This window comes from Onychomys torridus, chromosome 14 (assembly GCF_903995425.1).
Source record: "Onychomys torridus chromosome 14, mOncTor1.1, whole genome shotgun sequence".
NCBI lineage: Eukaryota > Metazoa > Chordata > Mammalia > Rodentia > Cricetidae > Onychomys > Onychomys torridus.
The window spans coordinates 50,313,220-50,337,907 of NC_050456.1; the positions used below are offsets into that span (position 1 = coordinate 50,313,220).

At 48.8% G+C, this 24,688-nt stretch overlaps 1 protein-coding gene and 1 non-coding gene across 2 annotated transcripts in view; both read right to left on the reverse strand.

The window, feature by feature from the left end:
- Positions 1-473: 473 nt before the first annotated feature.
- Positions 474-24,688, reverse strand: part of Map3k9 (mitogen-activated protein kinase kinase kinase 9) — a 74,640-nt gene continuing 50,425 nt past the window's right edge. The window contains 9 exon segments of the mRNA XM_036205891.1: positions 474-6,648; positions 8,830-9,627; positions 10,922-11,034; positions 12,376-12,444; positions 14,798-14,951; positions 15,542-15,664; positions 17,734-17,974; positions 20,223-20,398; positions 21,062-21,210. Coding sequence (XP_036061784.1) covers positions 6,164-6,648; positions 8,830-9,627; positions 10,922-11,034; positions 12,376-12,444; positions 14,798-14,951; positions 15,542-15,664; positions 17,734-17,974; positions 20,223-20,398; positions 21,062-21,210 — 2,308 coding nt within the window. The 3' untranslated portion in view covers positions 474-6,163.
- Trnaa-agc lies at positions 8,512-8,586 on the reverse strand. Its single transcript has one exon. It is a non-coding gene; the product is annotated as a tRNA-Ala (tRNA).

Below are 24,688 nucleotides of genomic sequence, written 5' to 3' on the forward strand. Positions count from 1 at the left end.
GGAGACCCTGCCCAAAGTAATACTACTACTACTAATAATAAAAAATAAAAGCCCATAGCAGACATGGCATTCAGACTGGAGGTAGAATAAATGAGTGAGTGAAATGATGATGGAGGGTAATAATGGCAGGAACCTGACATGGGTGGGGGGTGTGAAGGAACTATTTATAAGGCTTGCTGGGTGGGGTAGAGACTGCAAAGCTCAACGTGTGTGGGGGGGGGGGAGGGGGAGGCAATGATAGAAATCCTCCATTCACTCACTCACTTCTGAGATCTTGGATGAATGATGTCTCTTCACTTCTAGAATTCCCAGAGAAGTTGGAGTAAAGAACGTACAGGTGGCTGGGCGGTGGTGTCGCACGTCTTTAATCCCAGCACTCGGGAGGGAGAGGCAGGCGGATCTCTGTGAGTTCGAGGCCAGCCTGGGCTACAGAGTGAGATCCAGGTCAGGCTCCAAATCTACACAGAGAAACCCTGTCTTGAAAAACCAAAAACCAAAAACAAACAAACAAAAAAAGTACAGGCTTCTCTCTACACAAATCACAAATCCCTGGAAAGTGGCTTCCAAGAGCTTGAAAGGCAGCCCGAGAACATGAAGGAACGTGAAGGAAAGAAAAGTCACCCCAGCTACAGGGGCCAACGTTCAGAACTGGGTGCTTCACCACTGTATTTGAATGCAAGAGCTCCCGGAGGTGACAAGCGGCACTTAGAATGTGCTGTGTGGGGTGGAAATGAGAATAAGACATCAAACAAGCCTCTGTTAAATGTCACAGCCCTATCTGGAGATCCAGGAGACAGGCAGGCAGGGCCTATACCAGGCTGAGGTGAGTGAGGCACTTGTGTCGGATTCAAATTTCAAAGGGATGTTAAAAAAATAATACAATAAAATGTAAAACATCAGCAGTCAAAGGCTAAACCATACTTCAATGTCACCTTCTAAAATGCCAAAATTAGTAAAGCCATCCATGACACGATCAGTGCTTAGCCTTAAGGCCTCCTGTGCAGGTAGCAAGGTGGGAAGGATTTCAGGAAAGAGAACAACGGGGCTTTCGGAAGACGGTCTTGAGTGACTGCAAAGCACACCATATCACTTCTGTGGGTTCTTCACGTGTCAGGGCTTCCCTTACAGCCGTTCTGACCTCTGAGCTTCCGCCCATCCTGTCCTAGTAAGAAAGGCTGGTCTTTGAACACTAGATTTGTATTTGAATTTCCCACTCAGAGACACCATCTAGCTGTCATGTTCACACCTGACAATCAAAGGGCATGACAATCAGAAGGGAAGTCAGGGGCAAGGGAACCAGAGCAGCATGGAGCACCCGCTCAGACAACTTCCCTCAATCACCAGGATCTTCTCTGTCCAACACAAGACTCAAGGGGATGCAGGGACCAAAGCGTAAGAAACCAAGAAGGAGCAGTCAGTCCCAGGGCAGAGCTCAAGAGAACCCAGTATCCTGAAAAGGAAGTCTAAGGTTTCCCCAGCAGCTCAGGGAAGTCGGGATGCCTCCAGGGTCCACAACCAGAAACGGACAGAAGGGGCAGTGAATGGGAATACCTAGAAACAGGTCATGAAAAAAAATCAAAGAAACTCACCTGGTCTGCAGAGCCAACCAGGAACCCAGGTCTGGGTTATACTAGTTAGGCCCATATTAATTAGCCTAAATCAAACAAGATTCCTGCTGCTGCTTCCCACCCTTCAACTCAGTACCAGAAATGGCCAGCCTCCGAGCAGCAATGCCAGGAAGAGTCTAAGGAGAAAGGCTTTTCTCCTTTTATGTGCGGACTTTATTATAATTTGTGAACTAGGAAAATAATGTTTTGCCATCTGGAAATGTGTTCCCAACAACAACTGTATCTTGACAAGAAGTGGTTCTCAGGTCAAGCCAAGGACAGTGACAAGTGACACATGATCGAGTCATATGAAATGGCCAGTACTGGCCTTTGACCTCCAATCATACATACATTCATACTTTTCTCCACCAAGGGAAGCAATCTTGCATGGTGGAGCTATCTGCGCTGGACTTGGGGCTCTGGCACCACACACTGGAGAGACAGTGTCTCTGCCCCAGATTGACATCACATCTGAAACTGAAGCAACTGTCCTGCCCCAGTCTGGGTTTCCAAGAATGCATCGCTGAACCTAGCTAAAATGGTAGGTTTTACAGTTAGAAGGGTTTTAAATAGGAGAGTGAGCATCACCCCAAGCTCACAGAAGGGCTCCTGGGGGGCCAGATACTGGCAAATTTACAACTTGAAAATGGACCGCTTAAAGTCACCAGGTTTTGCCACCCACGGCTCCCTGAGGGCCACTCTTTCTTCTGCCCCTGAATCTATTCTGGATAGTCTTTCCTTAGAGAAAGTCCAGTACTTCACCAGCAAGTAGGACCTGTCTCTCCTCCCAGGCCTTCTAGAGGCAACGAGATGTGTGCTTCTGAACTGTTGGACTGTGCCGTTCTTCACACATCAATCCAAAGGCACATGACCAAATGCATACCCAATCGAAAGGCCAAGGTTCTGCATCCATGGTGGGGCACCACTGGACAGATGGACACTTAGGCCCTGAGGTGTCCACTCACAGCCACCCAGGCTTCAGGGCCCACTGTCCTTTACTCTGTTAAAAGCAAGTTTGATATCGGTAGGTCTCTGCCTAGCATACGGCAGGTGCAGCCTTGGGGAGTGGGTGGGTGTGGGTGGCGGAGGAAACAAGAGGAAGGGCAAAGGAAAAGAACTTCATGAGCTAAGAATGGTCCCTCTCATGGGGCAGGAAACGTCGATGACGACATGGGGTTGGGGGAGGCAAAAGCATGGAGTAAGGGTCAGGTTTAGACAGCCGGCAATGCCTTGTGTCCCTGAGCAATAGCCTGAGGGTAAAGGGGCTCAGTGAGGAGCGTCAGACTTTGGCACATGATGCCCCATGATCTAGGGGCCCCTTTACCAAAGGTTCTTCCAGAAGTGGCCCGATTTCAAACTCTTATCAAATGTGACCCTGGGGAAGACCCTAAAAGGGGAGGGACAGCTGTCCCTCAGGCGCTGTCCCCAGTTCCCACTTCCTCAGTAAGACACAGATGGTAAGGACGCCCAGCTGGCCAGGTAAGTGGGGGAGGGGAGTCAAAAACAAATGACGCTGGTGTCACCTGGGCTACAGAACACGGTAGGAGAGCATATGCCTGGTCCACTAGCTGTGTCAAGCCAACCCCAAATCACTCCTCCTCCAGAGGCTAAAGGATGAAAGCAAGGGAAGATGCCCCAAGGTAAAGGTGGTGAGAACCACCCTGTCGGCTCCAGCACATTCATCCTGCAGGGGAAGAAGCTACCCCTCGAGTTGGCAGGGAGCCACAAGGTTCCTCTGCCCTCACAAGGGGAGTATAGGCGAGGAATGTATACTTCCTTTTTACCAGGAAACCCGAGAGGGGTCAAGACATGGGACCCAAGTCACGCAAGGGAAACAGAACAGATGAGTGGGGCCAACTTGTGCTGTCTCAGAGCCTGGTGGCCAGACTCAATCATCCAAACAGCGCCCGTCTGTCTGTCTTGCTGTTTTTGAGTCACATGTATCGAATGGGAAGGACAATGATGTCATTTTGTAACGGTCGGAAGGAAAAGCTACCCTATTCTGAGTTGTCCGAATGCATGCTATTGCTACTATGATTCCTACCAGATCACAGGGATGTCAAAGAATGTCGTGATGTTAAGAGTGTCCACCACAGCTTCCTAGAAAGGATAATGGAGGCACCTACTCAGTTTCGACTGTATGGATTCCCCAAGGGTAAGCACTGGGAACTGAAGACCCGAGGAGAGCGCTGAGATCCTGTTGGCAGCCCCCGGATAACGAACACCTGCTCTAAGCAGAAGGCAAGTCTTTGAGGGAAGGTAGGAAAAGAAAGGGAGAAGCTGGCTACTGTCACTCAAGTGGGCTTATTCACAGCGCCTGTTCCTAACCGTGACCACAGAGACGGGGAGTGACACCACGTCACACAAACCGACTTCCTTCACATTCATCCCATCTCCAAGCTGGCACGAAAAGTGTGGCAGCCCGCGGTCCAGCACTGCACAGGTTTGGAGGAACTGAAAAGGCAACCCCTCCATCTGAACACATGCTCACAGGCCTGCTTTCTCTTCTCTCAGGGACAACCGTGTCTTTAGCAAAGCCTTCCTCTGTCTGAACATCAGGTGGACAAGAAAAGATTCCACCTGTCCCTCAATGGCAGGTAGTTATCACACAGTGTATAATTCCATCTGTAACACTCCATCTTTCCCAGAAAGACGTCCACAACCAAACATGGACAGGGAAAAAACCCTGCGTGGGGCTGGAGCACGGGCTGGAGCCAGCTGCAGCCCACCTTAGAGCCTTAGTGCAGCCAAGGTGTGCAGATATACTTGTGGCTCAGGAACAGGGTTTTTTAAAGACCCAGGGAGGGGCACACAACAGACTACCTAGTCCTCACTAACAAAGCATCATCATTGGGTTGGTTGGGGCTTCTGAGAGGGCTCACAAGCTCTCCTCTCCTATCTGAGGAGTCGGAGTGGTGTGTGAGTGTGTGGACTAATCTCTTACACTCTCATTTCACAGGACCAAGAGGGAAGATGAGACACTACAGCCACAGCCCACCCTGGATGACACCGCCAGCACCGCTTCCCTGTCGAGTCTAGGGGGCTGCCGGGTCAAGCCGAAGGCAAATGGGCTCACAAAGAACTGTGGACACCCACATCATCCCTTACGTGCCTCCCAGGCCAGGGTGTCTATCGGTTACAGAGACCCAGCAGTGATGAAATCTGTCACCTGTACCACGTGTGCTACTCTAACCCATGGGCAGCCAGCAGCCAGTCCGGGGAGTCTGCAGTCTGACTCGGACCCCACCGGGGACGGTGACCCCACCCAAGCTCAGAGGAGATGGACAGAGAAGAAAATACATGAGAAAGCTTTAGATGAAGCTCAGTATTCAAGTTCAGGAAACACATACTACACAAGTCAACACTAGCCTCCCTGGCTGGCCTTGCTGTCCACTCACAGTGCAGGGCCCACACAAGGGCTGTCTGTGCAGAGACAGAAGTGGCCTTGGTCAGCTCCCCTCAATGGACCAGAGAGCACTTGAAGAACTGTATCACGCTACTGCCTCCATACACCCAGAGTTACTACTAAGGGTTCCGTTTACTTCAAGGGCATCACAAGGTGCACAAGTCCGATGAAGAAATCCCCACTGTTTCACATCCCAAGGTCCAGGACCCACCCCATATGTTATCCTGACATACTTCAGATATGTCTGTGAATTACACAGGACCTACAGGCCACTGATTTCAGGAACTAGAGGAAAGAACAACAGAGTCCCAACAAGACAGGTCCATGTAGGCGCTGTGTCTGACCTGAGACCTGGCATCACTGAGTGCGTCTCCCAAACAGCTATTCCTGAGATGAATATGCTCATATTCAAACCTGGTGTAGCCATGGCCTGAACCCAAGGGGGTAGATGGAGCCACTCAGCAGGTGTTGATTTCTGCCTCTGCTTCTCAAACCCAAACCCAAACCAAGGAGTAACTCTAGGGCCCTTTCTACCCAACCTGACTGCTTCCTCTGACTGCCTCCTCAATCCCCTCAATGCACTCTCAATTCTCACTGAGATCTGCACAGGTAGGCAGTACCAGGTCTGTCAAGCCCCTTGGCCCTCATAAGGCCAACCTATCCCCATCAGCTAGCACAAAAGGACTTCGGACACAAGACACTCATCGCATACTAAAGGAGACACTGAGTCACGGGAAGACAAGCTAAACCAATCACAGGACATCAGTGCTGTGGCCAGCAGAATTCAGGGCAGAAGACAAAGGGACTCCAGGACAGCTCCGGCTGAGGAGAAGAGGCAGGGGATAGATTTGGCTCTGCACTGTCACCCTGAAGGTGAGGAAGACCAAGGGAGGAGGGTGGGGACATGCCTTCCCTCTCCTCCACAGCCAGAGCTGACACAACCCCTCCAGCGAACGTGGAAAAAAGATCCTGCAGGGCAGGAGACCCCCTGAAGTGGCTGGCCCTGCATCCATCCCTTCCATCTTCAAAGTGCATTCTGAGTGCAAGGAGGAGGTCTGGATCCCAGGGGGCCTAACTGAGACAGGGCTGTGCCAGCCAGCTCCCTCCATCTCCTCCGGCTTCCCCCTTGCCCACCCTGACCCTTTTGACACTAAGACCAGAACCCCTGCTGGATCTCGTAAGGGGAAGGCCCATGTGTATTCAGTTCAGCTCTGCACAGGGGCACAGTGCTATCCTGGCTCTGCCCCTCTGCATCCAGGTCCAGAAGCGTCCGCTCAGCGGGGGGCAGTGACCCTGCCTGTAAAGGGAGCAGGGCTGGGAGTCCAGGCCGCTCTTCTACAGTGCTGCTGCTGCTGGCAAAGCAGGAGTCCAGGTTGCTGGGAGTCTCTGTGCTGGAGCTGTTGGCTGGGGAGGCGCTGCGGGCATGGCTGGGCGACACAAACCACCATGGGTCCAGCCGCTGCCGATTGGCAGAAGGACGTGGCCGAGGCAGAAACTCCAGGGTCTTGGGTCTCTCTAAGGTGGAGTCCCTCTGTGTGTTCCAGCGCCTTGGAGTTGGGGGAAAGACCACATTGGGGTCAGGGAGACGGGGGAATTCACCTGGGTCTCGGCTGGGACTGGGAGTCTTCAACATTCCTGGTCAGAGAGACAACGGGAAAGATATCAGATGATGGCGTCATGTTTCCAGGTGAGATACGCACGTTCCCCATGCTGCCATATGTCTAGGCACGTGGGCCAAAGGAACTAAATGTTTAAAGAATGCCTACTGTGTGTCATGCAGTGTGCTGCAAGGTGCTAGGGATATGGTAGTGAACTAGAAACCAAGTAGCCTTGGGTCAAGTAATAGTAACATATGGGGATTGGGGGGAGGTCACATGGATAATGAACCCATTTAAGGCAAATGTTGGGAAAAGACTTTTAAGATGGTCACTTGTGTTTGTAAGTAAAGTTTTATTGGGACATAATCTGGATACACTGCAAGGCTGCTTTCCATTCACAGTAGTATAGCTGAGTAGTTAAAAAAAAATTTGAGCCGTGAGATGGTGGTCCACGCCTGTAATCCCAGCACTCAGGAGGCAGAGCCAGGCGGATCTCTGTGAGTTCGAGGCCAGCCTGGTCTACAAAGCGAGTTCCAGCCTCCAAAGCTACAGAGAGACCCTGTCTCGAAAAACAAAACAAAACAAAACAAAACAAAACAAAAAAAATTGTACAATCCACAAAACCCAAAATATTTACTATCTGGTCCTTTCCCAAAACAGTTTTGGGGCCCCGGTTTAAGGGAATGCTGGTTGTTCCGTGTTCACCTATGTAATTATCATACGACAGGGAAAGAGGTAGGCAGCAAAAACATAAAGATGATTCATGCTGTCTTAGAGAGGTCACACACCCCAGTGTAACAGACAAACCTGCAGGAGGACGAGTCAGGCACAATTGCCACGTATAGGTCAACCTCTCCAGAGGGGTGTGGCCACCCCTGCTTCTCTCACGGGCTAGGGGATGTTTCTTAGGCAGACTCGGGGCTTTTGGGGAGCAAGGGAGCAGGGCAGCAAATCCCTAGGTTGAAAGCATGAATTCCCAGGAGTCTCTGGGGTCGGATGCAAGGCGGGCTGGTGCACGTGGACAGCCACCCGCAGGCCACGTCTCCAGGTCTGAAGGGTCAGGTGTGTGGTGGGTATTGTGTTCCCTGAAATATTGTGTGTTCCCCGAAATAAACATATCTGGGGTCAGAGAACAGACAGCCACTAGAACAGAGCCAGAAATGGTGGCTAGAAAATGGGAAGAGTAAGCCATAACAGAAGTTGGGCGGTGGTGGTACACACCTTTAATCCCAGCACTTGGGAGGCAGAGCTAGCCAGATCTCTGAGTTCAAGGCCACTTTAGAAACAGCTAAGCATGGTGACCACGCCTTTAATCCCAGGGAGTGGGGGCAGAAAGAAAAAGGTATATAAGGCGTGAGGACCAGGAACTAAGAGGAAAAAGCATGTAGTTAGTTCAGGCTTTGGAGCAACACGGTTCAGCTGAGAACCATTGGGATGAGGACTCAGAAGCTTGCAGTCTGAGGAAACAAGACCAGCTGAGGGACTGGTGAGGTGAGGTGGCTGTGGCTTGTTCTGCTTCTCTGATCTTCCAGCATTCACCCCAATAGCTGGCCTCGGTTTTGAGTTCATTAACAAGTACTTTTAGGATTCCTACTACACAGGTGTGACTCAAGGAAGAGTGATGGAGAACATAATGGGCGAGTGGCAGCTGACCTTAGGTGTGCCTCTGAGCTCACGCCAAAATGGCAGGGCCCAAGCATGCGGCGGAAAACACCCTTCCTAGGTGTGGTAAAGACTCCTTCCTTGTAGCTGCAGGAACAATAAGCTTGCGGCCGAGACCACTGCCCTGCACCAGAGCAGGGTCTCAGCATGCCACTGGGTCCATGCTGGCTCTTTCAGCAAGCAGCCTGTCTCCTTTCTTTTTCTTTTTCTTTTTTTCTTTCTTTCTTTTTTTTTTTTTTGCTGGAGCTGAGGATCGAACCCAGGGCCTTGTGCTTGCTAGGCAAGCGCTCTACCACTGAGCTAAATCCCCAACGCCCAGTCTCCTTTCACAATCAGGAGAAGTTGCCCATGGTCCAGGGCAGAGAGAAGTCAGCCAGCTCTGGACACCCTGCCAATCCCAGATCATATCTCGAGATTGCATGGTTGAGCAAGAAAAGATACAAATTTCTTTGGGCTTATCCATATCCAGAAGTAGAAAGAGGAAATGAGCCGTCTACAAACATCTTTACTCCCTGAGGGCCACAAAAGAAGCAAAGAGGAAGTGGCCAGAACTCACCTGTCCCAGGACCGGGACTCATTCCATTGCTGGAGGGACTCGGGCTGGCTCCTGCTGGTTTAAGTGCCCCATCAGAAGGAGTCCGTCTGTGACCACTCGGCTGCGTGGGGGCTGTGAGGGTGACATGGGTGGGAGTCAGGGACTGTTTGGGGTCTCGCTTGAAGCGCTCCACTCGGACATTAACAAGAGGGTTGTGGGCGCACGAGGTGAGAGGTGGAGCTTCAACTGGGCTGACTGGCATTTCATACACTACGATCTCATCACTGTCAGAGCGCAGCAGGGAGCGGGTAGAGTTGCATTCGGAGATGGAGGAGAGAGAGAGCAGTGTCAAGGAGGCAGAGTGGTCTCCTAGCAACATCACTGGCTCTTCCTTCTTGAAGAGCTTTCGGGAGGGGGGGCTGGTACTCCGACGAGGACGGCTGGCCCTTTGGAAGAGACCCTCACGTCTCTTCTTCTCTTCCCGGGCTGGTGGCTCAGGCTCCTCTGGTGGAAGCAATTGGCACTTGCCAGCTTCCAGCAAGTCAAACCCTAGGCCTGTGGCTGCCAGAACAGCTCCACAGCCCAGCAGAGCCACCTCACAGCGCCGGTGGTGGGTCCCAGTGCGCTTGAGGCTGTTGGTTGGCGTCAGCTGAGGGGTACTGGTGGCTGAGTTGACTGGGGTGGGCTCCTCATGAACTCCATCACTCGAGGGGCCATCCCCATCCTCTCCACGAGGAAATGGGATACAGAGGTAGGACTGGTTGGGCGAATGCTGTAGATGACTCTCTCCACTTCCTGGGCCTTCACCGTCTTCATCCTCTGTGAAAACCAGATAAATGGCAGAGAAATACAGAATGAAGAGTCCAGTCCTTCTCCCAGCCTGACTCTGTGTCAGAGATATAGGACATGAAACTGGGCATTGAGCCAATGGGGCCTGCTCAGTTCTGCCACACTCAACTGAGACCAACATGGGAAACTCATCTGCATCCCAGAGCCCATTTCTCAACTTGCAGAAAAGAGGATCTGCTGACTTGCTGCCTCCTTCATAGGGGCTCCTCTGAGTGTGTGTATAATGCCAGAGACAACCTCATTCATGCTCGGCAAGTACACTGCCATGGGGCTGTACCTTTAGCCTCATAGGTACTCTTACAAGAACATGCAGTACCAGGCTGTGGTGGCGCACGCCTTTAATCCCAGCACTTGGGATGCAGAGCCAGGTGGATCTTTGTGTGTTCGAGGCTAACCTGGGGTCTACCGAGTGAGATCCAGGAAAAGTGCAAAGCTGCACAGAGAAACCCTGTCTCGAAAAACAAAACAAAACAAACAACAACAACACCAAAAAAAGAGAAAGAAAACAGACTGGGGCTGGAGAGATGGCTCAGAGGTTAAGAGCACTGTCTGCTCTTCCAGAGGACCTGAGTTCAATTCCCAGCAACCACATGGAGGTTCACAACCATCTGTAATGAGATCTGGTGCCCTCTTCTGGCCTGCAGTCATACATGTGGTATACATAATAAATAAATAAATCTTAAAAAAAAAAAAAAGAACATGCACTATGCTTTCCTAGAACACCAGATAAAAGAAACATTTCGAATATTTTTGTCCTTAAAACTAGAAGAGTTTAGATTTCTGGCACTATGCTGAGCAACATGTCTTAAAGTTGGTCTGCACAAGAAATGAGAATCTTCTACATGGGTGAAGGGCATCTGTTCCACTGATGGGCCTATTATGACTTGGAAATCTACAGAGAAAAGAATACTGGGGGAGCTTCTAGAGAATTCAGCCACCATTCACAGCCAGAGAGTAACACTGGAAAGGCTTGGGGAGCGAAAGGCCTGCTTTGAGTCCTCATCCTTGCACACTGCCCTGAGGAGATGATGGCTGGATTCTTGGGGGCAGGAAGCCAAAGGTAGATTCCATGGCTATAATGCAAGGAAACTGTGGTTTAGGAAGACCCAGTAAAATGGAAGGGACAGAGGAGAGGATCAGAGGTAAGGAACAAAACCGAGACAAACCCTCCAGATAGTACTAGGGATCCTTAAACGATCCTGGAGGTCTGGTCAAGAACCCTCTAAGGAAACAGGGAGAAAAGCACGACACAAGCTATGCTTACCTATCTCCGTAAGGCTGGTGAACCCAGGCAGGGCGGGGCTACTCCTTGGCCCCTTCCCCAGGTTGGGGGCGCTGGATGACCACTGTTTGTATCCATCGACCAGGGACTTGAGGCTGAAGAGTGAGGAGGAGGCTTGTCAGCACTGGCTACTTCTCTTACTCCAGCCTCCACGGCCGTTTGGAAAACATCATCTGTTTACTTCATCACACTGAAAAGCCTTGGGGACCAGACAACTCGTCCCGAGCCCACCTACTTCACAGACAAGTGCACATGCTCCAGGAGATGCAAAGCGGTGGTCTAACCCAGCCCCTCACATGCTGTGGAACCATGGGCAGATCGAGTGAGCAGGCGGGCAAGCGGACAGAGTGAGGACCAAGCTTGTGGAAGGTCTCCTCTGAGCCACTCTTACGGGAGAGGCGATGAACCCACAGGATCTGAACACAACACACTCATTACATTACAAGTACTTCAATGCAAACACCTGCAGTGCAAGGCAAGCATGGGGCAGATGAACCAGCAGAAATGGCCCGGGCCACTCCACTCATGTCTCTCAGGTTCTCCTTCCACGCTCCTATCCCGCATGCTTAAGCTTCCAAAGCCATTCACTCTTCAAAAGGAAAAAAAAAAAAAATCAAGCAACAAAGCTGCACCAACCCAGTGCACTTGGGACAGACATATATGGGGAAGGCACTATGTGGTACTCAAGCCCTCCGTTTATCTGGGCATGGACACAAAGGATGGCAGCTTGATTTCAAACCCTGCCATCAGCTCACTGGGAAGTCTGGTAATTCTCCAGAGATAGAACGGATCCCCCATCGGCTCCCTTACAAAGGGGGATCTGAGGTCTGGAAGCACTGGTCTTTGCCGTAGAGGGCAGTAAAAGAGAGCACTGAGGAAATGGCATGCTCTGGTGGTATTGAAAGCCTCGCATATCAATCCAGGGGGACTCTTTACCTGTTCACCTAAAGCCTGTTCTCTCAGAGTCCCAAGCCACCAGAGGAAGGGAGAAGGCTCACTTTTCTCCCTGGCCTCAGAACTCTGTCTTAAGTGCTGCCAGAACACGGGCGAATTAAGACACATCCCAGACTCCGCTGGTTTCAAAGAGAACCCAGAGCTGGAGAGAAGCAAGTTGCTAAACCCACAGCCTGGGACTCCTGACTGCAATGTTACCGCATTTCCTCTCGTACAGGGCCCAAGGAAGCCCAGCTTAGCAAACAAAAAAATAGTCAGTGCTCAATGATATATAGCCAAGTGGCCTTCTCTGGAAACAGTATGTATGCAAGGAGCATCCCATCAACTGGGGTGGGTAGACAGGGATTTTCCCAAGGTGCACAGGGGTACCGCTCTTAAAAACACATTCAGCTCACCCTTTGCATTGATGAGGAACAAGAACAAGCAAATGGCAGGGCAGTTGCTACCAATACAGCTTATGGATGGGTGGAGAGCAGACTCACCCCAAGTGGAAATGTGGAGACTCTGACGGGGTACTTAAGCCATTAGTTTTTTCCCGTCTCTGGGGGGATCTTCAATGAATAAAGAGGATCAGCAAGAGGCAGGAGAGACCACCGTCAGCTCACCCTCTCCCATACTCAGACTGCTCAGGCTGGCCCAGTTAGGTGGCTTGTCCAATCAGCAAACCCACCCCAGGAAAAGACTGGAGAGCCAGAGGGCAACTGTAAGGGTCTGTGAATCAACAAACACCCAAGCTGCCTACAGTGAACTATTGTTTCCTACAGATATGCACTGTTGGATAAAAGGGGAGATGGGAATTCATTTCGCTGAATTCAAGGTTTTTCTCATTATAAATTTTCTTCAGTCAACAGACACTAAAATTAGAAATACTATCATGGAGAGATGGCTAACATTTCTGATATCAAAGAGATCTGGACTCGGGTTTATTAGAATACACTTTCATTTTTTCAATAAGAATTGAGAATAATGAAAAATCAAGGCACGTGCTTCTTAATTGCCTCAAAAGTCTGCAAGGACAAATCTATGTAAGGAAAAAGAAAAGTGCAGAGTTAGCATTTTATAGTGTAAAAAGAAGGTTAATTTACTATTAAGACCAAAAACAAACAAACAGACAAAAACCCAAAAACAAACTAACAAAACCAAAAAACCTTAAGTGAAGCAGAACCAGAAAGGTCACTAGAGTCCTATCTGAGGAGAGGAAGGGACCTGCAAGAAAGGGTCAAGGGGAGGTGGTGAGGACGCAAGAAAACGGGAGTGACCTATACATACGAAAAATGCCACAATGAAACACGCTGCTTTGTATGTTCACTGAAAAATTAGTTAAAACATTTGAATACCAGAATCCATAGCTAGCCTGGTTAATCTCAGAATTATACTAATGTCAGAAATAGCAAATGATTCGAGGTGACTAAGTTTCTCCAAGCCAGGTCACGATGGACAGACAGACAGCAAGGCTCTTACCCCTCCTCTGCTCTCCTGAGTTCTGTAGATTTCCTGTCCTGCCCTCTGAGGCCTTAAGTTTTGCATTCACACACAGCACAGGTAGCTTGTCCTACAAGTGTACATTTTCTATTCAAAGGCGCTTTGTGGTTTCAAAGCCTTACTTGACAGAGCTTCTTCTTTAGAAATCAAATTGCTATTCCCCCGCCTTGAGCTTAGACACGGGCAGAGATTGAATGTGAAATGTTAGTATTCAAAAGATTACCAAAGCCAGTTGACGGGTTTGGAGGCCCCATGCAGTGACTAATGGGGAGTCACTGAAAACTGATAGGACTACTGTCCTCACACTTAGACTAGCCAGGGGTATTCTAGAAGAAAAACAAACCATGATGTCCACACTTCCGGTATTAAGTAGATGGCATGAAAGGCAGAGAATCATTATCCTCGCTAATAATGATTTTAATGAACTTTGTACGTTCACCATGAGCCAGCTAACTGATGCACCTCACAAAGAACCCTTACATCCACTCCACAAGCTGGGGACTAGTTTTATGCCCATTCTGTAGGTGAGAAAACATGAGCTCCCATAGTTAGACGTGGAGCTGAGTCTCATGGCTAGAAGTTTCCCTGGACTGTGAAAACCTGACACAGAGAATTTGCCTCCCAGACCTCAAGCCTACAGGTGAGGACACAGCATACTTAAGGCACCAAGACCCTTTGCCTGGAAGGGCACTAACATATGTGGTTAGGGGCCCCACAGTATAGTCTAGGGCACTCTCAGGGCTGAGTTATGGTGCCTGACTCCACCTAACAGGTTAACAGGAGAAAGCCCTGCAAACCCTGCTTTTCCTCCCTTTCCTCTGTTTCAGAGGAAAGATTCAGGGTGAAGTAGGCCACTTAGCCCAACTTCCTACATTTCTGTCCTATCTGGGTTATCTGCTGCTTTGAGATCCACCTGTAGGGGGCAGCAGACCAGCAGCCTGAATCCAATCCTGCCTGCCAGCTGTCTTCATAAGGTCTGACTGGAAGATAGCCACGTGTACTCATTCACATATGTACTACTCAAAAGTCCAAGTCAGCTTTCATATGTCTCTGTCACCATGCGGACCCAGAAGTCTAAAATGTCATCTGACCTTTTGTGGAAAGAGCTTGACAATTCCTGCCCTACGAGAGAACCCAGGATCTGGGAGACTGGAAAACTCTAGAAAGATCAGGAAGAGCTTCATGCACATTTGCAATTCCAGCACTCAGGAAGTGGAGGCAGGAGGATGGAGAGCTTGAGAGCAGCTTGGGTTAGTCTATTTTAAAAAAAAACAAAAAACAAAACAAACAAACAAAAACCCTGTATACTTTCCCAGAAAGCTATTAAAATACACACGAGAGAAACAAAGTGTTTCCTATTGTATTTTAAAACACTGTGCCCGTTTTTAAGTGAGAGAGAATTTCACATCAGCTGGCTCTTACCCTTCATCTCCTGAGGTGAGCTCTTTCTGCCCAAGTGTTCCTGGTCCCCACGTCCGGCCCTTCTTCTTTGGGAGCCTCTTCTCCTCCTCCTCCCCTTCCTCTTTAGGGACCACTGAGCTCCGGCCCCAGGTTTTACTGCATTCACCTGGTGTCACTGGGAATAACAAGGGTTGAGTAAGAGAAGTCTCTCCAAAACTGACAGACAGACCACATACACGTGCACACACCCACGCACATGTGGAGACACACGCGCGCGCACACACACACACACCACACACACACACACACACACACACACACATTTTTAAGCAAATACTACGGTAAAAATAAAACCAGTCTGGGTTTGGCACATGCTAAAGCTTTGACAATATTTCTTAGGACCGAGGCTCTGGACAGCCTCAGCTTGGGAAAAAGGACAGTGATGCCCAACAGGGCAGACAGTATGGAGGTCCCCAAGGTGGGCACCAATCTGTATCTGTATCATTCCAGTTTCCAAACTGCTTTGCGGTGATTCTCTAAAGCGCTTCCTCTACCCATGAGGCCCTGCGCTGATGTCTGACTGCTGAAAGTGGGGACGGGACTCAACTATTTTAAGGGACAAGGGGCAGGAGGGCTGAGGGTCAGCAAATGGACACACTGATGAGGAAGGTGGCAGAAGTTATGGCTGGAACAGGCCCGAACTAGTCAGGGGCCAAGCAGAGCAGGGGACGAGTGTCCCTGGCATGTTCTGAAAAGCTGTCTCACGCTGGATGGCCCGAAGACGAGGGATGTTGGTAGAGCTTGCCGGAGGGCTCGATCGGCTGCTGATGAGACTCTTCCTTCTATCCATGGTCGGGGAGGCCTGCACCGTGAACTTGTGCTGGAAATCTGCTTGGGGAGAGACAAATGTGTGTGTTAGTATCAGCACAGAGTCAAATTCATTCACGAAAGCAGACGTCTCCTGGCAGGCAGGCCTGAGGGATAGGCCTCGGTTTCCTGAAAAGCTTTGTTTATCCGTTCTCTTTCAGAGCCATCTCGTTTTCCCCAGAGGGATACGTGCCAAGATGAACACATAGTCATAAAGCTCCCTACTTAATGGATACAGGTTACAAATAAGAGCTGCTTTTCAGTGCATGTCACCTTGTGGGTTATTCCAGCAAATGGTACTGGAAATTATGCTTCAGATGACCTGTCACCATCCGTGTCCTTTTTAGGTACCAAACAGGAAGCATTTGATGCTGCTCCCAAAGTGCAGGCAGAGCAGGGTTATTAAGAACCAGCCCAGGCCGGGCGGTGGTGGTGCATGCCTATAATCCCAGCACTCGGGAGGCAGAGGCAGGTGGATCTCTGTGAGTTTGAGGCCAGCCTGGTCTAAAGAGCTAATCCAGGACAGGCTCCAAAGCAACAGAGAAACCCTGTCTCGAAAAACCAAACCAAACCAAACCAAACCAAAACAAAACAAAAAAACAAACAAACAACAAAAAAAAAACAGCCCATGGTGGGAATGCAGGGATTGAACGGAAATGGGGAAATGACCCTAGTCCTTACACACCTCAAAGTTAGTTTTGATACAGCGTGAAGAACATGAAACTTTAACTCTTTTTTTTTAAAGATTTATTTATTTATTATATATACAGAAGAGGGTGCCAGGTCTCATTACAGATGGTTGTAAGCCACCATGTGGGTGCTGGGAATTGAACTCAGGACCTCTGAAAGAGCAGTCGGTGCTCTTAACCTCTGAGCCATCTCTCCAGCCCCAGAAACTTTAGCTCTTAAGTTGTGAGTTTCTATCAGAGAGGCACTGGGTGGGGTCTGCCCACTAGACTAAGCTCTCCCTGCAGATGAGAACAATAGCTTCATACCTGCATTGCTAGTGCACAGCAGAGTCCTAGCACAGCCTCGATGCTGCAGAGGTACCGAAATACTTGCAAAAACAAAACAGAACCACCACCACAACAAACCATGTGTGACAATGACAGCCGTGTACGCTCCCATGAGCAGAGTCTCTCAATTCAATGACTTAATTCTTCTGTCTGCGCTTAAGCAATCATCCCAAAGCTTAAACATCACCCACAGCCCCTTTGACTACGCCATGTTTCTTTGCTTCCTTACACTTCTAAGAAACTTGCTACCCAAGGCCTTATAGATTTAGAACATGAAGAACTTATTTAATCTATAGAAATACTCACCTGTCCCCTTGGGCACATTACACTCCACCAAGATTCTAATTCACAGTTTCTTATTCCTTTGCATATCCTCCCCCCCCCCCCCCCCCGTAACGGCACTGAAAATGTACCTTAATGGAGCCAATGTAGTTCTGACCAGCTATATATCAATCTTATAATGTGAATTGTTTACATACTAGCCTAAGGTTAAGTGCACCCAGGGCTAATTATTAAAAAACACTCGAGACGAACGGCTTTGCAGGGTTAAGATTTCTCAGATGTGAACACCCCAGAATCCCCTCTCCCTGACGACACCCATTCTTCCCCAGCTTCTGCCTTCAGTGAAGTGTGCTTCTGTGGGCTGCCATGCTTTGAGCAGCTTGGGCCCAGCGGGTTTATCATCACTGTATGCTCTGCAACAGTCACTCACAACGAACAGTTCCCCAGAAAGCCTGCCATCCACCGAGCAAGACGGCCCACTCCAACAGGCTTTGAGAGTCATGGTCTGGGATGGAGAGATGGCTCAGTGGTTAAGAGCACTGGCTGCTCTTCCAAAGGTTCTGAGTTCAATTCCCAGCAACCACATGGAGGCTCACAACCATCTGTAATAATAAGATCTGGTGCCCTCTTCTGGACTGCAGGCATACATGTAGGCAGAACACTGTATACATAATCAATCAATACATCTTAAAAGAAAAAAAGTCATGGTCTGCATTTCCAAGCACAGCCTAACTCTCGCAAACCCCGCCCCACCAGCCCCCGCCCCCACCCCACCCTCTTTCGGCCACCTACCGGAGGGGAGGCTGATGCGGTTGCCATCCTTGAGCTTCAGTCGGCTCTTCCTGAACTTGCCCTTGCGTTTCTTCACCCTGGGCTTTTCCTGGCACAGCTGGTGGATGATGATGTTGAGCTCTCGTTCGAGGATGTCAATCTCCCGCTCAGCCAGTTCCTGTTCCCTGCGCCGCAGCAGCTCCTCCTGGTTCTTCTGCTGGAGCGCAGCCCGGGTCAGCTCCTCTTCCCAGGTGCGGAGCTCCTACAGACAGGGGGAGCCAGCAGAGAGAAGAGTGGGTCTCAGTCAGAATGCCTCTGGGATGAGACAATGAGCTCTCCCCCGGTGCCCAGGAGAGGGGATGCCCAACAGTTGACTGGAAAGTGAACACATGCAAGCCCTGAGTGAAAGGAAAGTACAACACAGCCATATTGTGATTACAGCTAGAGAGGTTAAAGCCATGGAACAAGCCTGGAGACAGGGGCTGATCCTTCCTCCAACAGTAGAGACTCCTTATCCTTGGGGAGCATCTCCAAGACCACAGGGAATGTCTGAAATCACAGATTCTTCTGAACTCTGCATGTACTGTGTGTCTTCCTCTAAAATACCTCCATCATAAAATTTAACCTTTAAATTAGGCATGGTAAGAGATTAACAAGTAATAATAGAGGATAATGACAGCAATATATTACACTAAAATCACCAGCATTGCTACTCTTGTCCTTTGGAACCATTATTAAATACAATCAGGGTTGCCTGAACACAGAATTGCCATATCCCAGTAGCCGACAAGAAACCCAAGATCAATATACTATCTAGTTGGGACTGTATGCACAGTGTATGTCTAGTTGGGACTGTGTGCACAGTGTATGTCTAGTTGGGACTGTATGCACAGTGTATGTCTAGTTGGGACTGTATGCACAGTGTATGTCTAGTTGGGACTGTATGCACAGTGTATGTCGAGGATGACTGTTCCTAGGAAGGGCAGAACAATGGATCATGATGCTTAGAACAGCATGCAATTTAAAGCATGAAACTGTTTACTTCTGGAATGTTCCATTTAACATTATTGGACAGTGGTTGACAGTGGTTAAATCAAGCCACAGAAAGCAAAACCATGGATGGGGGTGGGGTGGGGAGGATTACTGTAACTACTCATTGGCAAGATCCAATTTTAACTTTTCCTACCGGCTTGTGTAATTAATAAATTATATTATGGTTTTACCAATCCAAAACAAAGGTGGCTATGAGTTGGTGATTTAGCAATCTTAACAAAAGCCAGCCCCTTGAGGAGGTTCTCCTAGCCGGGATGAGTAGTAGTGATAGGAACTCCATCAGTGGCTCACCCGGAGGGACCCCTAAAGATTCTCCATCAGCTCCCTGCAGCCACTACTGCATGTTAATGACCTGCCAAGCTAAGCTGTACCGCACTTGGGATCACTATGCTGTGAAGGAGACTAATCTCTTTGAATCAGATCCAGAAGTCATTTTTGAATCATTTGTGTCGAGGGATAACAATGGTTTTGCAAAGAACACAGGGCTTAGAGTCAGATGGCCCAGGTTCAAGGACCTACTTCCTCACTTAGTACTTCCACACAGGTGGAAGCCACTGGCCCTCAGCTGTGAGATGGAAACATCGCACCTGCTCCACATACTACCATACTAGCAGGACCAAGAGGTCTCGTGAAACTTTTCAAGTGAAAATAAAGTGAGAAACAAAATTAGATTATTATCACATTTCTATTTATTTATTCATTTAATCTCCGAGACAGAGTTTTACTCTATAGCCCAGGCTTGAAATCACTTTTTAGAACTTAGGATGTACTCCAGTTTGGTCTCAAACTTACAACCCTCCTTCCTCGGCCTCCTGAGGGCTGAGATTCCAGGCGTGTGCCAACATGCCTGGATATCACACTACTATTAACTCCCCCAGATTTCTATAGTACAGAGGGAGACGGAAGAAGGAAGTTAGTCAAGACTTCTCAGACCTCTGGATTTAGGCCTACCCAGACGGCACAGGGCACACAATTGCACAAAATCAGTTTCACTGCTAGGATCAGACCACAGGGGGAAAAAGAGGGGCCACTGGAGGAATGGCCACCAGACCCAGAATCAGACTCCAGCAAGCCAAGGGATACCAAAGTCCCCCAGATGATTTCGGTTTGGAACCTTTTCCACAAAAACAGGAAAAATTCCTATCCTGTTTCTGACTGACTCCAAAAGACAACACAAGATGCTCTGCTGGAGACTCTCAGGGCTGAAGTGCCCTTCATGGAACAGTCGGTCCTGCCTCTAAAAGGGTCCTGTGGAACCTGGACACCCTTCCAGAGGAGTCCGTTTTAAGGTAGCAGGAGGAAACACTTGTGGCAGCTTCCCACAGCTGCTCCTGTGCTGTGGACAGTCAAGCAGACCCCGAGGAGGAAGGCACTGGTGTCAGTGGCTGGGCCCACTGAGTCCAGAACCCCAGTGAAGCATCTCTGCTAAGACAAGGCAGGCCTTCCCTCTTCTCTACCTTTTCTTTGGCCCTGAGTTGGTCGAACATTTCCTGAATCTCATGTTTCCAGTCGTCCTGAAGACAGTGGAAGGAGTCCTTGGGCATCTCAAAGAAACCAGACTCTTCTATGGTCGTGAGCTGGTCCAGGATACTTGTGAAAGATGGCCGTGAGTGGGGGTCGGGGTTCCAGCAGTCTGAATGGGAGAGGGGAGAGTGGAGAGTGGAAGTCAGTTGCACTGTCCTGTGCATTCTTGCTGAGTCAGTGCAAGGGAATCGAGAGAGAACAAAGCTTCCAATGCCCGACCCTGCTGCCAGCTTACCACTCACAAGTGCACCAGGGGTGACCCTGCCCCCGTTTCCCACACATACACAAGCTACCGTCCCCAAGAAAAGCATCAGGGTGAGTCAGAAGAGTGAATTCTACCCAGTCGCTGCCTGGCCACCAACACAGTAGGCCCTTTTCCTCCTCACTTGGCTTAGCTTTGCATGTCTCACAAATTCTGTTTCCAACTCAATGATTTGAGAGTCCCTTTCTTCCCTGATGACCTTCAGTTCTACACACAAGATACCCAGGTCTGGGAATAAATGCCACTGTAGCTTATTTTCTATTACATAATGAGACACTGGAATGCAAGACAGCAGGTTTTAGTTACTAATTTCTACAGTCACTGCAGAAAGGAACCTGCTTTTGGCAGGGTATGGCCACTGTCTAGAAACAGCTCTCCCGACTCTTGCCCTGGGTGGCTAATACTCCATCTCCTCTTTCTGCGGCAGACCTCATGACATGAGGAAATGTCATCTGAGTGCTGTGTAAAGGTACACAGCCACCAGCTCTCCTCGGGCCAGGAGTTCCTTACCTTCCATGAGTTTGGCAAAAGGCTCTGGACATGTAGAAGGGATAGGAAGGGCAAGCTTGTTCATGGCCACTCCGTAAGCCACTGCTAAGCCATCAATGCCTCGGAAGGGGACCTCACCAGTCAGCAGCTCCCAGAGCAGCACTCCATAGCTGGGGAGAGGAATAAGGTAGAAATGCATAAGAAATAACAGCTACTACCTCATCAAAACAACTACCAGGTTTTCTCCAGACATCCCACATCACCCTCAACCTGTAGAGACTAATGGAATAGACACGCTAACATAAAGGGAAGCCACAAAGCCTACTGACGAAAAGCAGAGACTCTGGAGAGAGGTTTAAAGTGTTGGTCCATCATTCCCTACCCACAAATCCATGGGCAAATCACTCCATTGCTCTGATCCTGTAATCCCTCCTCTGGAGAGAGCAAATAACACTATTAGACTCACAAGTTGCTGGAAAATCAAATGAGTCTTTAAGAGCTTAAATAAGTACTCAATGGCTACAGCAATTTTATTGTTTTAGAAGAAGGTCTTACTATGTAGCTTAGCCTTGTCCTGGAACTCCTAATCCTCCTGCCTCAGCCTCCTGAGGGCTAGGGTTACAGGCGTGCATACCATGATGGATTCTGTTATGTTAATGAAATATGCCTGTAGAAGAGACTCTCCCAAACAGAATCTTTCTATTTTTAAGACAACTTTTGTCACAGATACATTTTTTTTTTTTTAAGAAAACCAATGAGCATTTATTTAACATGGATTTTGCTCCTGCAAAAGATTTCTTTAAATGTATGCTAGGTTAATAAACATTTCCGACTCCAGATCGGTGCACATAGGACCTTCACAGAAGCCTCTGTCTAGCTCTGTGAGTAAAGTTCCACGGGGTAGACTGTGTCAGCAGGGTAGAGCAGCACACTAGCTGTGAGAACTCAGTGTCTCCCAACAGCAAGTCCACAGAAACATGTCTTTATCGTCTGTGAGTCAGGAAATGTGGAACACAGAGCATAACGGAACAATTAGTATATAGATCCACAACCAAAACCACGCAAAACTACACAGCATTCCGTCCTTCCAAGAATAAGTTAGGACAGGAAAACGTAAGTCTGTGAGCACCCAGAAAGCAGGCTCTACTTGTACCTGCCACACCGACCTCAAATTTATTGTAACGCTCCTCAGTAGTGTGCAGCTGCAACAAAGGCTGTATTAATTAAATGATGATGATGATGATGGATCTGGAGGGGTTTCTTAGTGGTTAAGAGCACTTGCTACTCTTGAACAGAACCCAGATTCAGTTCCGGCAGCCACATGGTGGCTAATAAGCATCTGTAACTCCAGTTCCAAGGGATCCGACACCCCCTTCTCATCTCCACGGGCACTGGGCATGCACATGGTACACACATATAAATACATGCAAAACGGGGCTGGGGAGATGGTTCAGTGGTTAAGCACACTGGCTATTCCTGCAGAGGATCCTGGTTCGATTCCCAGCACCCACATATCAGCTCATCACTCCAGTTCCAGGGTATCTAGCACCATCTTCTGGGTAATGTGCACCCACCATAATAAAATAAATCTTAAATAAACAAACAAACAAACAAACAAACAAATGCAAAGCACTCACACATATACAATAAAATAAATAAATCTAATTTAAAATTTTTTGTAAAGGCAAAATGATGATGATGATGATGATGAAGATGATGATGATGAAGAAGATGATGGTAATCAGCAACCACACAGAAATTAGTGCGAGGTACAGAAACAACAAAATGAGGAAAGGTTACAGAGGTAAGACACAACAGGCCTACCAGAGCACACAGAGGAAACCCTAAACCAGACCAGAGTGGGAAAGCAAATAACCTTGAGCTAATTCCTAACTGCTAAGTGATAGAGCAAAGTCAGAGCTCCAAGGATAAGGTCAGCACGTAAAGATGACCGAGCACAGTTTGCTCAAAGACACTCCAGATTTTCTAGCACGACTCCAAACAATGCACCAGCCTATGTACCAAGGCACTGAGTCTGGGGGGTCTACAAATGGCCCCCTGGGGTGGTCCAGCCATCCTGGCTTTCCTCTGTTAAGACTTCTAGATACTGTCCCTTTCGTTATGAATCTTGACAGGGAATGGGCAGTTGTAAGGCTTGTCTTGTCTCTCTCCCGGAGTTAGATTTTAGTGGGTAGCTGATGAGAACATCAGGTACTCATCAAGCCTATCATGGTATCCTATGTTTGAACTGGCATGCATTTCAGTTGGTTGTTTGCCTTTCTATGATTCCTGAAGAGTGGGGATAATAATAGGAATAGCTCTGAACCCTCGGATGCTCGGGGGGCCTCTCACTTGGCATAATAGGTGTCTATAGACGGGTCACTGTTGCTCTCACCTCTCATCAGAGAATCTTCCTTTTGCAATAGATGGAGACTATTACAGACATCTGGTCAAAACGCAGAGTGACTATGGGGTGTCCAACAAGTGGTACATCTCCAGTACAACCCCAACACTTGAGACTCAGGGAACATTGTGAAAAAGGAAGCAGAAAAAGTCTAAGAGTCAGAGGCCTGGGACACCTGCTGCTGGATAGTGGGTCCTCGAAACAGCAGGGCAGCTACAACCTTGAAATCTCAACAATATGGTTGCCTAAACAAGACATGCATAATGACACCAGTTGACGTGCCAAAGTAGATGGGGACTCTCATGGGGCCCCCTTCCTAGATGAAGAGCTAGAGTCAATCAATGTCTGCTGAACGAAGGAGACAAGCCCCCAGGCAGTTATCCAATCCCAAGTCGTCAGCCCTAAAATCATGTATATATAACCAACATTAAATGGGCTCAGTAGGTTGTGTGTGTATAAAACAGTAACAATTTAAACAGAGGTCCTACATTTGAGAGGGAGCAGGGGGGACATGGGAGGAGCTGAAAAGGGAGAGGGGGTGAAAATGACCTAACTATGGTACTCACATACGAAAGTCTCAAAAAGAGGGCGTAAGAGTTGTGGTGTGGATATGAGGCAGGTGTGCATGCACGGTGGGTGTGCTACCATAACTCCTGAACACCATCAAGAATTATGCTATCAGAGTTGAGGATGTGGTTTGGTGTCAGAGTATTTGTCTAGTATATACAGACCACAGCTTCCACCCCCAGCAGGGAGAGAGAAAATGAGGGAGGAACGGGAAAAACTATACTTCTGCCAAACCTTGACTGTGACTTACCTAGACAGTAGTCACACTTGGAAGCTCTTACCAAGCAAAGATAATTAGTGTCTGAGCCCTAAGTACAAAGTGCTTCAAAGACCTAAGTATGCCTGGTTTGTGTCCCGGCATCCCCTCTCTGGTGGTTTCCCACTAGGCCTATCCAGGTAGCCAATGAAGAAGTCTCAGGCCACCAATAAGAAGGAGTCGTCACAGGGCTCTCCCCCCCTGCAGCATCAATGAGGGAAGCTCTACCCTGCTGGGCTGTTGCTTGTCTGTGATCTGCTCTACCTGGAGGCATAGGAGTTGAGGAGAGGGAGGATGAGGATGGAGACCCATGCATGGCGCACAGTAAAAATGAAATACGTGGCACTCGCAGGAGTGAAAGAATCACAAGTCAGTTTAGAACCAGCTGTCTACAAGTTCCTAGACATGTGTCCATCCTTGC